The 13913-nt window shown below is 40.8% G+C and overlaps 2 protein-coding genes across 2 annotated transcripts in view; one reads left to right on the forward strand and one right to left on the reverse strand.

Annotated features, from left to right (window-relative positions):
* Positions 1 to 13913, reverse strand: part of LOC134038204 (zinc finger protein 721-like) — a gene marked incomplete at its 3' end in the record, with an annotated part of 119226 nt that overhangs the window by 11787 nt on the left and 93526 nt on the right. The gene's annotated exons all lie outside the window — the stretch shown is intronic.
* On the forward strand, positions 3572 to 10286 carry LOC134033969 (zinc finger protein ZFP2-like). The gene is made up of 4 exons (XM_062478259.1): positions 3572 to 4021; positions 4126 to 4517; positions 6727 to 6779; positions 9277 to 10286. Exons 1-4 carry the CDS (start codon positions 3572 to 3574, stop codon positions 10284 to 10286), a joined length of 1905 nt encoding a protein of 634 aa, XP_062334243.1.

Consider the following 13913-nt stretch of genomic DNA (forward strand, 5'->3'; position numbering starts at 1 on the left):
CAACGATTTCGGTACAACACCTGTAATGTTTGCAGTCTCAGGCAAGGGCAGAGATTGCAGAATTCAAGCGACAAACAACTGCCACAGATGATTTTACTTTATTTTCAATTTGACCAAAGACCACAATGTTTTATTCTCCATCATTCAATATAGGCTATTTTGCCTCTACATAAATGAACCTTGCAATGTAATTTATTCCTTCTATGAGGAGGTGGCAGAACCTATATATCGCTTATTACCCGATGTCCAGTTTCTTTGGTTCGAGCACGACACCAGCATAACGGGGCTGAAGGGGTGCATTGACGCTGAACAAACTTGATGGGTACGTTTTTGGGGGGCAAGTCTTGCCGCTTAAAAGAGAGAATTTTTTAAGAGTTGTGTATCTCAACACTTGAGTTGCCAAAATTAACATTAAATGATATTACATAGTACAACATTGTATCCATAGAGGAATTTGACTCAAAGTATGGTGTCAAAATGAAGACTTTAATGAGATAATCAATGAAAACACGATCATGAAACTATAAAGGGCTGCAGAGATAAACAGAGGTCAACCAGAAATTAATATTGAGCACCTTGATGGGTTTCTTAATTACAAATGTGTGCTTCACAACTGAAAGGTGTCAGCCAGTGTTTACCAAGATTTTCCCCAGTCTGACACAGCTTCCCCTCCATTGTTAGAGGGGTAGTGTATCTTCCCTGTGTCCTGTCATGTTGAACTGTAGATCTGGTGTTGCTGCATGTGCTGTCCCAGTAGGTGCAGGCCAGTAGTTCGTTCAGCTGTTGGTCATACAGAAGTTCTCTCAAGTGGTGACTGCTGGGACAACTTCACCCCCTTGGTTTTTCCATCATAGATATGCAAGAAACTCTTCAATAGATCATTTGTTTGACATAAATAGTCAGTGTGCTGCTTAGATCTTCTCCTCTGTTTAGCCAGGCTTGCAATTTCAGAGTCCACAGTAGGATCCACACTGGAGAGAAGCCCTACAGCTGTGACCTCTGTGGTAAAACCTTTAGGTATGCTAGTGGTTTGACAGCTCACTGCAGGATCCACACAGGAGAGAAGCCTTACAGCTGTGACCTCTGTGATAAAACCTTTAGCCAGGCTTGCAATTTCAGAGTCCACAGTAGGATCCACACTGGAGAGAAGCCCTACAGCTGTGACCTCTGTGGTAAAACCTTTAGCAACGCTAACAATCTCAGACGTCACAGCATGTCCCACACTAAAGAGAAACCCTAAGCAGCCCACATTGACTATTTATGTCAAACAAATGACCTATTGAAGAGTTTCTTGCACATCTATGATAGAAAAACCTAGTGGGTGAAGTTTTCCCAGAAATCACCTCCTGAGAGAACTTCTTTATGACCCACAGCTGGAAGAACTACTTGCCTGCACCTACTAGGACAGCACATGTAGAAGATCAATAACCAGAACAAGCAAGACAGTCAAGAATTATACCTTATTTTGTATTGTTGTTTACTTTATTATAGTGTTCATTGTTTCATGCTCATGTTGTTATTGTGGGGGGGGGCACATATAAAATGTGTTGTAATTCCTACACCGTTCACCTGATTTGGATGTAAATACCCTGAAATTAAAGCTGAAAGTCTGCACTTAAAGCACATCTTGATTGTTTCATTTCAAATCCATTGTGGTGGTATACAGAGCCAAAATGATGAAAATTGTGTCAATGTCCAAATATTTATGGACCTAACTGTAAATACACCAGATTGTGCACATAGAAAGTACAGCAGAAGATCAAGAACCAGAACAAGCAAGACAGGCATAATTAATACCTTACTTTTTTAATGGATGTTTACTATATTATAGTGTTTATTGTTTCATGATTGTGTTGTCATTGATTATCTAATTAAAGACTTCATTTTGACACCATACTTTCAGAGTCAAATTCCTCTATGGATACAATGTTGTACAATGTTATATCATTGTATGTTAAGTTTGGCAACTGAAGTGTTGAGATACACAACTCATTAATGATTCTTTCTTTTAGAGTTCTCTCTTTTTAGAGAATCATTAAGTGTCCCAGAGCTGTTGACTCATAGGATGAAACCAGAAGATATACTAGTCTATCTCAATGCCAGGAACTTCTCTCTGTGTGTGTGTGTGCTTGTGTTTGTCTGTATTTTATTGAATGGGCTTTTAGGGCAGCAAGTTTCCCATGATTGGGATGGTGCTTGGGACCCATGTCTAGCATGTTTTAGATGTTCCCTGGTCAAACACACCTGATTTAAATGAATGTTTGTTATCAGGCTTCTCCTGAGCTTCATAACACCCATTCATTAGAATCGGGTGTGTTGGAGCAGGGAAACTGGCAGGACAGTGAGTCCCGAGAACCAGGGTTGAGGAATACTGACTTAGAGTATGTTCTTATTACAGCAGGGCAGTAAAATAGTCATTTCTAGTGTTTTCTGTATCATTTGTGTATTTTTGTATTCAGCTTTTTAATTTAAATGATGACGGGTGGGGCTCTCCAAGTTCACAAGGGTTTTGCACAGATACACATCAGCTATTTTGAAGCCACAACCATCAATGTTTAAGATTTAAAGTGACTCCTATCAGCTGTTATCATGCCGGTTGACAGGTTCACTGTATTTACTGCTGAGAGATTTAGCCAAAACAGCTTGGTATTAGTAGTAGTAGTAGTATTGGTAATTATTATACTGTACTATTGGACCATTGATTGACAGTTTCAGTGAGAAAGATTTCTGTTTCTTCCTCCTGCCTATGTTTGATGATGTCACAATGGGGGTCCATGATGACATCATCATAGCAGATAGCTTGGGTTACAGTTGAATGTTTGTGCAAGACCTTTCTAGATTTCTACCTCGATCTGTACTGACACTTTTACAAGCAGAATGCTACTCTGAATCCGTAAGTACCTTTTTCATGTGCTCTTGTTATTTATGCTACATATTTAGGAGTTGTGCTCAAAAATCGATTTATTATTGAGTCGATATTTAAAATAAGTTCCAGAAGTTGAAATCATCCTTCGGTATATATGATGATAGGTGTCTTAGTTTTTGTAATTTGCGTTACTTCTTGTCAGGCAACTTTTCTGATTAGAATTCAGCAAAGTTTCAACTTTTCCGTTACTCTGCTTTAGGTTTTACGGTTGCTTTGGTTTCAGATTATTGCTAATTAGGCCCAGCCTTTTTTTATCAAGCTTCAGGTGACAAGACCAGAAAATGATGCATGTCGGCAATATATTGTAGAAAATTACTATTTACACAGTTATTTTGCTTTAGAGAATATTGTGCTGTTTATTACAAATCAACCTTTGGGGCACTCCAGGACATGCCGTAAACCAAGTCATTTTCTTACTTGAAGATACATGCGCCATGTTTTTGCCATGAAATAGCCCTATGTTAGAAAAACATCAGAGAATGAAATGTCCAGCGGGCGAGTCAGAATTTTGTCACAATAGCTATGATGTCACAAAGCAATGTGTCATTTCTAATGTGTCATATCTGTTGGTCATAATGAGTAAAATAACTATAAAAGTTGATGTCAACACTGCAGTCACTTTCCATTCCAAACAGAACAGAGAACATGAGCGTATTTCCAGAAAAGAAGCGGATGGATAAGAAAAAGAAAGAACGGACACCGGTGGTAAAAAGCGGGCCACAGATACTGGCTGAACAGAGATGGGCCCGGAAGATGCAGGCAGCAAAGAAGGATGCTGAAACGAGGTTTATAATTAAAAGGTGGGTAAACCTGAAAAATGCCTTACAGAAGCCGCCTGAAAAGAGGCTGGCAGAGCTAAGGGAGGCAGAGAAAAGGCTGGCAGAAGACAGTCTGGACATGCAGAGGCAGGAGAGGTGGAGAGAGTGGAGGCAGAAGGAGCGAGAGCTGTGGGAGGCAGAGCAGAGACAGAAAGAGCAGGAGCTCAACTCCTCCAAGAAGAAACTTGAAGATCTGCAGGAGACACCTCACACACAGGTGCTTAAGTCTCCTACCATCTTGGAGGAGTTGAAGATGTTGGATGAACTGCTTGAGGAGGTAAGACTATATGCCAACATGTCATTTGTTTTTTACTTCAGAAAATGTCCTTTTTTGTTGGGTATTCCATTACAGTGCTAACTATTTTCTTGTCTCCAACACAGACAGAAGATATCAAACTTCCATCAATGTCCCCCATCCATCAGCCAGTCTCCCCAACCCCCACACCCCTGCCACTGGGTAAAGATGGAGCATACTTGGGCCTCACCACCACCAAGCCCCTGGAAGCTCAGGCCAGGCACCCCCACGGGGTCAAGCATCCCACCTGCACACCTCTTCCTAAGGACACTCGAATCTACACCCACCCCTTGGCCAACCAGGAGGAAGGATTAGAGAGTGGATTGGCAAAGATGAAAGTACTGGAGGCATCTGTTGGGGAGAGTTCCAACAGTGACATATTGACAAAAATTGAGAATGAGATAAAGGCTGAGGAGGGGAAAGCAGCAAAGAAAGAGAGGGAGTTCATAGAAAAGCAGAAGAAAGCAGAAAAGCTGGCGCAGGAGAAGATGGAGAAGAAACAGAGGAAGCAGCTGGAGCAGGCAGAAAAAAGAAACATGGAGATTCAAACAAAGCTGGAGAATGAGAGACGCAAAATGAAAGATCTAGAAAGGAAAGAGATGCAAAGGTTAGCAGAAGAGCAAAGAAAGGAAATGAAGAAGAAAGAAAAGGAAGAGAAAAAGTCAGAAAAAAGAAAACTGGAAATGGAGTCTTTGCCAAAACGTGGCTTCTTCGAGAAGATAAAGAGGGCCTTTCATTTCCACTGATAAGAGAGACTTTCCATCTACGGTAACACCAACCCTGACAAGCATCAGGGACTGCCCTCCTTTCTGTCATCACCATGTCAGCAATGTTTTTTTTTCTGCTAACCCTTCCAAACAAGAAAGTTAAACGTCTACACCTTTGCTCAGTCATTTGGATCACTGGCACACTTACCAACTTTCAACAATTGTTGAAAGAACAAGAACCTTGAGGAACCTTTGAAGGTTCCTCAATTTGAAACTGTGGAGGAACCTCTTATGGTGCTTTGAGGAAACTTCAAGAAAATGTTCTTAGAAGAACCCCTTCACATTGAAGAACTTTTTGAAGCTCTGTGAAGAACCTTTATAGAAGTTGTGTTGTAGTAGTAGTAGTAGTAGTAGTAGTAGTAGTAGTAGTAATAGTAGTAGTAGTAGTAGTAGTAATAGTAGTAATAGTTGTAATAGTAGTAGTAGTAGTAGTAGTAGTAGTAGTAGTAACAATAATAATAATAATAATAATAACAATAATAAAGGTGAAACAGCAGATATTTTGAAGCATGTTTTTATTTACATATCAGACTTTTGAAAAGTATACAACAATAATGATTTTGGGTTGATCCTTTCTAATTTGCAAAAATTGTTAAATAGAAATCTCAATGAATACAAAATATTACATTATACATTTAGAGCAAGACATTTGCCATTTTAATTACCCTTATTGGTACTTCATTTGACTTATTGTACTATTGGACCATTGATTGACAGTTTCAGTGAGAAGGATTTCTGTTTCTTCCTCCTGCCTATGTTTGATGATGTCACAATGGGGGTCCATGATGACATCATCATGGCAGATAGCTTGGGTTACAGTTGAATGTTTGTGCATGACTTTTACAATCACTGTAGAGTGAGACAGCGTAGTCCTGCCAGGAAAATTAGCAATCGAGGATCTGTATTGTTGTTGACCCTTTACCTCCAAAGTCAGAATTACAACGGTCTGGCGGCTGGCGCACACCTGCAAGGATCACAATGTCAACTTACAATAAGAATTGGTGTGTGAGTGTTGCCTATGAATATAATTCAAAGCACAGAAGACATTCTCGATGAGTTGAGAGTGAGTACATGAGCATCTGTTGCACATCTGTACAGGCTACCGCTGCTATCTAGTGGTAGACTGTGGTAATGTACCATGTCATGTGTGGAATAAATTGTTAATGAAATCCCCACCCAAGGCCACGAAATGCAGTGATGATACACGTCCCGTCGCAGCACCTTAAAATGTTCTAGAAGAGGGGTCTTGTGTCGGCCTCAGAGGCATGTATACCAGAAAATGAAATCAAGACATGTTATCATTCTTCATGTTGCATTTACGTTCACACAGAGAGAAGCCTGAATCACCTCCTGAAGGGTATGAATTTAAAGGAACCTTCTGGGGGTTTGGGGGACTTCTCCTCTGACTTCACAACATTAGGAGAACCTGGGAGAACACACACAAACGCACGCGTGATGAGTTATCCTCTGGTAGTGGACAAGGCTGCAGTTATAACAGGGAGTCAGGTGGCTGAGCGGTGAGGGAGTCGGGCTAGTAATCTGAAGGTTGCCAGTTCGATTCCCAGCCGTGCCAAATGACGTTGTGTCCTTGGGCAAGGCACTTCACCCTACTTGCCTCGGGGGGAATGTCCCTGTACTTACTGTAAGTCGCTCTGGATAAGAGCGTCTGCTAAATGTAAGTAGGTGCGTACTGTCATACATGTGGTCAATGTAACTTTTGAATATCGCTCTTCAGGTCTCCTTGAAAAAGGGATTATGTCTCAACAGGTTTTCCTTGTTAAATAAAGGTTGAATGAAGAATAAAAGGTTGCCCTCAAAAGGTTTGGAGCCGGGGAGAAGCCCCCCAGTGCAGACAGTGCAGGGGTCCCATCAGGATTCAGAGAAGCCCTACAGCTGTGACCTCTGTGGTAAAACCTTTAGCCATGCTGGCAGTTACACAGTTCACAGCAGGATCCACACTGGAGAGAAGCCCTGACTGCTGTGACTTCTGTGATAAAACCTTTAGACAGGCTGGCCATTTCAGAGCTCACTGCAGGACACACACAGAAGAGAATATCTAAGCAGCACACACATTTTTTTTTTATCTAAATAAAGTCTTATTTAGAATCATTTTGACACCATACATTCAGAGTCAAGTTCCTCTATGGATACAATGTTGGAACAAGCAAGACAGGCAAGAATTATACCTTATTTTGTATTGTTGTTTACTATGTCATAGTGTTTTAGTTTCATGGTCATGTTTTTATTGATTATCTAATTAAAGTCTTCATTTTTACACCATACTTTCAGAGTCAAGTTCCTTCATGGATACAATGTTGTACAATGTAATATCATTTTTTGTTAAGTGTGGCAACTGAAGTGTTGAGATACACAACTCATTAATGATTTTCTCTTTTAGAGAGAATCATTGTGTCCCAGCTGTGAATGATCTTATGAGGCAAGACTTGCCCCCAACAAACGCACCCATGAAGTTCGTTCAGCGTCAATGCACCCCTTAAGCCCTGTTATGCTGGTGTAGTGAGTGCCTGAGCCAATGACACTGGACATCAGGTAATAAGCAATAGCAATAGATTCATCTTAAAAGGAATACATATTTCGAATTGTAATTTTAATCTACGATGAGGTTCATTTATGTAGAGGCAAAATACTTTGAATGATGGAGAATAAAACATTGTGGTCTTTGGTCAAATTGAAAATAAAGTAAAATCATCTGTGGCGGTTGTTTGTCGTTTGAATTTTGTAATCTTTGCCCTTGCCTGAGACTGCAAACAATACAGGTGTTGTACCGAAATCGGTGACCTATCGAAAACAGATTAGCAAAACTGGCAAGGAACAACAAAGAATTACAATTGGTTTAGCACATTTGTTCGTACTGAAATCACAAAACTCTTAGCACACACTTAACACAAGTCTGTGAATTAAACTGTGGATACTTTTGTAATTGCTTTCACACAGAATTCCTTGAATGACTGCAATATGTTTGTTCAAGTCATTATAGTTACATTTCGTGAGACAGCTAGTCCTGCCAGGAAAATTAGCCATCGATGAGCCATATTGTTGTTGACCCTTTACCTCAAAAGTCAGATTTACATAACGGTCTGGCGGCTGGCGCACACCTGGAGCCTCGAGGATCACAATGTAGACTTACAATGTAAATTGGTGTGTGTGTTGCCTATGAATATAATTCACAGCACAGAATAGATTCTCAATGAGTTGTCAGTGAGTAGGCCTACATGGGCATCTGTTGCATAATCACACATTAAGTCGCGGACCCATCACGATAGGACTGATGAGTGTAGCATCAGACCAAAAACTAAATAGTCTGTGGCTGTCTTGATTTACTACCGAGTAGTGCAGCACAGGCTACCGCTGCCATCTAGTGGTAGACTGTGGTAATGCACGCAACCACACTACTCCCATATAACGAGTGGAATAGATCGTTTTCAGTGATACACGTCTCGTCGCAGCAATTTAAAATGTTCTAGAAGAGGGGTTTTGTGTTGGCCTTAGAGGCATGTATACCAGAACATGACATCGAGACATGTTATCATTCTTCATGTTGAATATACATTCACACAGAGAAGCCTGACTCACCTTCTGAAGGGTATGACTTTACCTTCGTTCATCCAGCTTCATAAACAGAACACAGTGACATGACTATTGTTTTTTTTTATTGAGTAAATATCTGAGGATGGTCAGTATTTTTGTGAGTCAATCTTCATAATAGTTGGTAAATGCAAAAAGATCCCAGCCTGTGTGTGTTGGGCGTCTGGTTTTGGAGAGGCCCTCTCTTACTGGATGATAAATGTAGGAACCTTAAGGTTCTGTATATAAATAGTATTTCGCAAACCTGGACTTAGTGGTCACAAAAAAAATCACCTTCATTGGAACATGTAATATGAATCATCTTAGACCAACAGATCAATGATAAGTAAATATGCAGGATGAAAAAGATAAATGAAGATAATGGCATAAATGGAATACAAACACAGACTGATATGTCTCTGTGGTTTTATTTGCTATGTAAAACGAACATGTGTCTCTTTTGTACCATGTCTAATCATATAACCTATAATTTTTGAAGAAAACCAAATTACTATAAAGAAGAGTTGTATGCCAAATAAGTTTTGTCACAGTGTTTTGTGTTTCTCCAGTAAAAATAAACCTGTGAAACATACATCTTTCACCAAATGATCAACATTACATATGCAAAATGGCCCATTATGACAGACATTAGATGTCATTTATATGTGAAAGCTGCAGATCCCCTACTGGACAATCATATTTGAATATGGGCGGATACTAGACAGAGAGGACACCTTAAGGCTCCAGAGAGACTACAGAGACTCAACCAGAGAGAGACTCAACCAGAAACAGCAGTAACCAGAGAGAAACAAGCATCCAGAGACTACATCCAGGATCCAGAAAGACCAGACAGAGAACCAAGAGAGAGCTGAGTTATGGAGACACATAACTGTGACACATGTGGGAAGAGCCTTTCCTCATCCAGTAGCCTCAAGCAGCACATGAGGATCCACACAGGAGAGAAGCCCTACAGCTGTGACCTTTGTGGTAAAACCTTTAGTCAGGCTGGGCATTTCAGAGCTCATAGCAGGATCCACACTGAAGAGAAGCCCTACAGCTGTGACCACTGTGGTCAAACCTTTAGGCATGCTAGTGCTTTGACAGCTCACTGCAGGATCCACACAGGAGAGAAGCCCTACAGCTGTGACCTCTGTGGTAAAACCTTTAGCCGCGCTGACAATTTCAGATTTCATAGCAGGATCCACACTGGAGAGAAGCCCTACAGCTGTGACCTCTGTGGTAAAACCTTTAGACAAGTTGGGAAATTAACAGTTCACCGCAGAATCCACACTGGAGAGAAGCCCTACAGCTGTGACCTCTGTGGTAAAACTTTTAGACAGACTGGGGATTTAACAGTTCACCACAGAATCCACACTGGAGAGAAGCCCTACAGCTGTGACCTCTGTGATAAAACCTTTAGACAGGCTGGGGATTTAACATCTCACCGCAGAATCCACACTGGAGAGAAGCCCTACAGTTGTGATCTCTGTGGTAAAACCTTTAGCCAGGCTTGCCAATTCAGAACACATAGTAGGATCCACACTGGAGAGACGCCCTACAGATGTGACCTCTGTGATAAAATCTTTAGACAGGCTGGAGATTTAACAGTTCACCGCAGAATCCACACTGGAGAGAAGCCCTACAGCTGTGACTTCTGTGGTAAAACCTTTAGCCAGGCTGGCAGTTTCACGGTTCACCGCAGAATCCACACTGGAGAGAAGCCCTACAGCTGTGACCTATGTGGCAAAACCTTTAGACAGAATGGGGATTTAACATCTCACCGCAGAATCCACACTGGAGAGAAGCCCTACAGCTGTGACATCTGTGATAAAACCTTTAGCCAGGCTAACAGTTTCAGAGCTCACTGCAGGATCCACACTGGAGAGAAGATCTAGAAGCACACACTGACTATTTATGTCCAACAAATGACATATTGAAGACTTTCTTGTCTATGCTTTGGAAATACCTGTCTGAGGACTTTATATGTCATTCACTGGATGTCACGCTAAATACACCAGATAGTGCACATAGAAAGTATAGCAGATGATCAAGAACCAGAACAAGCAAGAGAGGCAAGAATTATACCTTATTTTGTATTGTTGTTTACTATGTCATAGTGTTTTAGTTTCATGGTCATGTTTTTATTGATTATCTAATTAAAGTCTTCATTTTTACACCATACTTTCAGAGTCAAGTTCCTTCATGGATACAATGTTGTACAATGTAACATCATTTTTTTTTTGTTTGGCAACTGAAGTGTTGAGATGCACAACTCATTAATGATTCTCTCTTTTAGAGGTCTCTCTTTTTAGAGAACCATTGGCGTAGGAACTGGGGGGGACGTGTCCCCCTCAATACTGGAAAATGCAGCATGCGTCCCACACGAAAATGAGCCTAGATACCGCAGGGAAAAAAACGGTACATTTGGAACCTTTATTTTGAAAGCGTGACACAGAAGATATCGGGTCAATATGTCCCCCCAATGTCAAAGTACATCCTACGCCCTTGTAGAGAACCATTGAGTGTCCAAGCTCTGAATGAATTTATGAGGCAAGACTTGCCCCCCAAAATCGTACCTGTCACAGGCCAGGAATAACTGTAGATAATTGGTGATTAGATACACCTGTGGCGAATGAGATAGGGAGCGTTGGATTGGCTGTGTTCTGTTGTATAATACCAACTCAGTCTCATACTTTTGCGTATCTATGACACAAGTTTACATCTATCTATTTTGCGTGCCATATATACGCCAAATAGCTGTTTTGTGTGCAGTTTATACGCGAATTCCTCCCATTCATTTCTATCGGCAGAAAATGCATCTATATCACACGTAGAACTTCATCAACTCTTTATACATTAAACGTCATCATCCAGACTCAGATTTTGCAGAGATTCACGTTATTGAAGCTTCCAAATTTATTTTTAACGTTTTTGTGGGGGAATTTTCACCTCAAACACCTTTTAAATAACAGTCATTTTTATTTGCCACCAACACCACCATCACTGCAGGATCCACACATGACAGAAGCCCTACAGCTGTGACCTCTGTGGTAAAACCTTTAGACAAGTTGGGAAATTAACAGTTCACCGCAGAATCCACACAGGAGAAAAGCCAGCTGTGACCTCTGTGGTACAACCTTTAGTCGTGCTAGCAGTTACACAGATCACCGCAGGATCCACACAGGAGAAAAGCCCTACAGCTGTGAACTCTGTGGTAAAACCTTTAGCCATGCTAGCATTACACAGTTCACCGCAGAATCCGACAGGCTTGGAATTTAACAGTTCACCGTAGGATCCACACTGGAGATAAGCCCTACAGCTGTGACCTCTGTAGTAAAACCTTTAGCCATGCTAGCAGTTACACAGTTCACAGCAGGATCAACACTGGAGAGAAGCCCTACAGCTGTGACCTCTGTAGTAAAACCTTTAGCCATGCTAGCAGTTACACAGTTCACCGCAGAATCCACACTGGAGAAAGGCCCTACAGCTGTGACCTCTGTAGTAAAACCTTTAGCCATGCTAGCAGTTACACAGTTCACAGCAGGATCCACACTGGAGAGAAGCCCTACAGCTGTGGCCTCTGTAGTAAAACCTTTAGCCATGCTAGCAGTTACACAGTTCACAGCAGGATCCACACTGGAGAGAAGCCCTGACTGCTGTGACTTCTGTGATAAAACCTTTAGACAGGCTGGCCATTTCAGAGCTCACTGCAGGACACACACAGAAGAGAATATCTAAGCAGCACACACATTTTTATTTTTTGTTTACTTTATTATAGTTTCATGATCATGTTTTTTTGATTATCTAAATAAAGTCTTATTTAGAATAATTTTGACACCATACTTTCAGAGTCAAGTTCCTCTATGGATACAATGTTGGAACAAGCAAGACAGGTAAGAATTATACCTTATTAGGTTCCTCCGGTAGGAGGGAACCTATTGTTATTGTTGGTATTCTTCTTATTATTTTTCTTCTCCTTGCGCCCCAATATCTCAAAAAGTCCCTGGTTATAAATTTTCTAATTTGGCACATTGATACTACATCCAAGTGGGTACCCCCACACCAAATATGGGCCACATCGGACCATAAGGGGCGCCACAGGCCACGCCCAAAAGTCCGATTTTCAAAGTGATGGCATTTCCACCCCATTGCTCCAATTCTTCTGAAACTTGGTGTGCATGCCTCATTTTTCATGAGGAACAAAAAAGCCTCAAGGACCCATAAGGTCCGCCAAGATGGATTTTCCTGTACTGTGATAATTTGGGAAAACCTTCAAAATTCCTCTTCTCTTGAACCAAAGGTGAAATTGACTTGAAATTTGGTACAGATATGTATCATTGACGTATTTAAACACGTTACTTAAGGCAATTGAATCAAGTACAAAATGGCTGAAATGGGTGTATTTATGTAAATGTACACATTGCCTCAATATGTTTGTGTCACTAAATCAAATGTATTTTTGAAGGATGGTTCAAACCTAATAAGCTTTAAGGTGACATGCCTCTGAAGTACCATGCAAAATTTCACCTTGATATGTCAAAATATGACTGAATTACAGCTGTTTGAACTTGGACCAAATCTGACAATGCTCGCCATTGGAGAAACAGCTTTTTTTAATTATCCAGTTATTGAACTTTGTGTATTCCGTGCCTGGGAATGGCTCAATTGGCTGAGATGGTGTGCTGGTAATCAAGGTTCAATACCAGTCAGAGGCATAGTTTTTAATTTTTTATTCTGACCAAACGGTTTCTAGTCTCCCGATAAATCCTCCGGTTGTAAAACATAGCAATGCGTGTTTATTTGAGCCCATCACAACACTCCGATCATCTGTTTAGCGAGACTGTGTAAACCACTGCAAAACAAGCCAGGTTCACCACAGTAGCTAGCTACTTGTAGTCTACGCATGGTAGAGATAACTCTAATGGTTATCTCTAATGAAGTAAATTAATTGTTCAGGTGGATCCCTTGCCTGTTGCACAAATTCATTTCAGTAAGGACACATCCCCACTGATGCTAGGCATGATTTGAAATTTGACAAGTTATGGCACTCCTAACAACCTTTTTAAAAAAACTATGAGTAAGTTATTCTTTACAGCAGCAACCCAGTCATTCCGTTGTCCCGTTTTTATAGGAAATGTACAAGCAGTTTCAACTTTGGACGAATCTTACAATGCTTACCACAGGAGAAACAGATTATTTTTTTATACAGTAACTGAACATGATAATATTCAACACTGAGAATAGCTCAATGGGCTGGGATGGTGATCTGTAAAGTGTAAGGTACTAGGTTGGAATCCAGCCATTATCTTTTGGCCTGTCATAATTTTGATTATCTGTTTAGCTAAACAGGATGACATCATTCTGAAATACCATGCACAATTTCATGCAATTTCACCTTGAAATGTCAACTGTTTCTTAACCTTTGTCCCAATGTTGACCAAAGCTAATACTCAGCCCTTTCTATTCAAAGAAACAGTTCTATATCTCAACAGTTGGTGTGTAGCAGAGAGGATAGAGAGACT

The sequence above is a fragment of the Osmerus eperlanus genome, chromosome 2 (genome assembly GCF_963692335.1).
Source record: "Osmerus eperlanus chromosome 2, fOsmEpe2.1, whole genome shotgun sequence".
In the NCBI taxonomy this organism is placed as follows: domain Eukaryota; kingdom Metazoa; phylum Chordata; class Actinopteri; order Osmeriformes; family Osmeridae; genus Osmerus; species Osmerus eperlanus.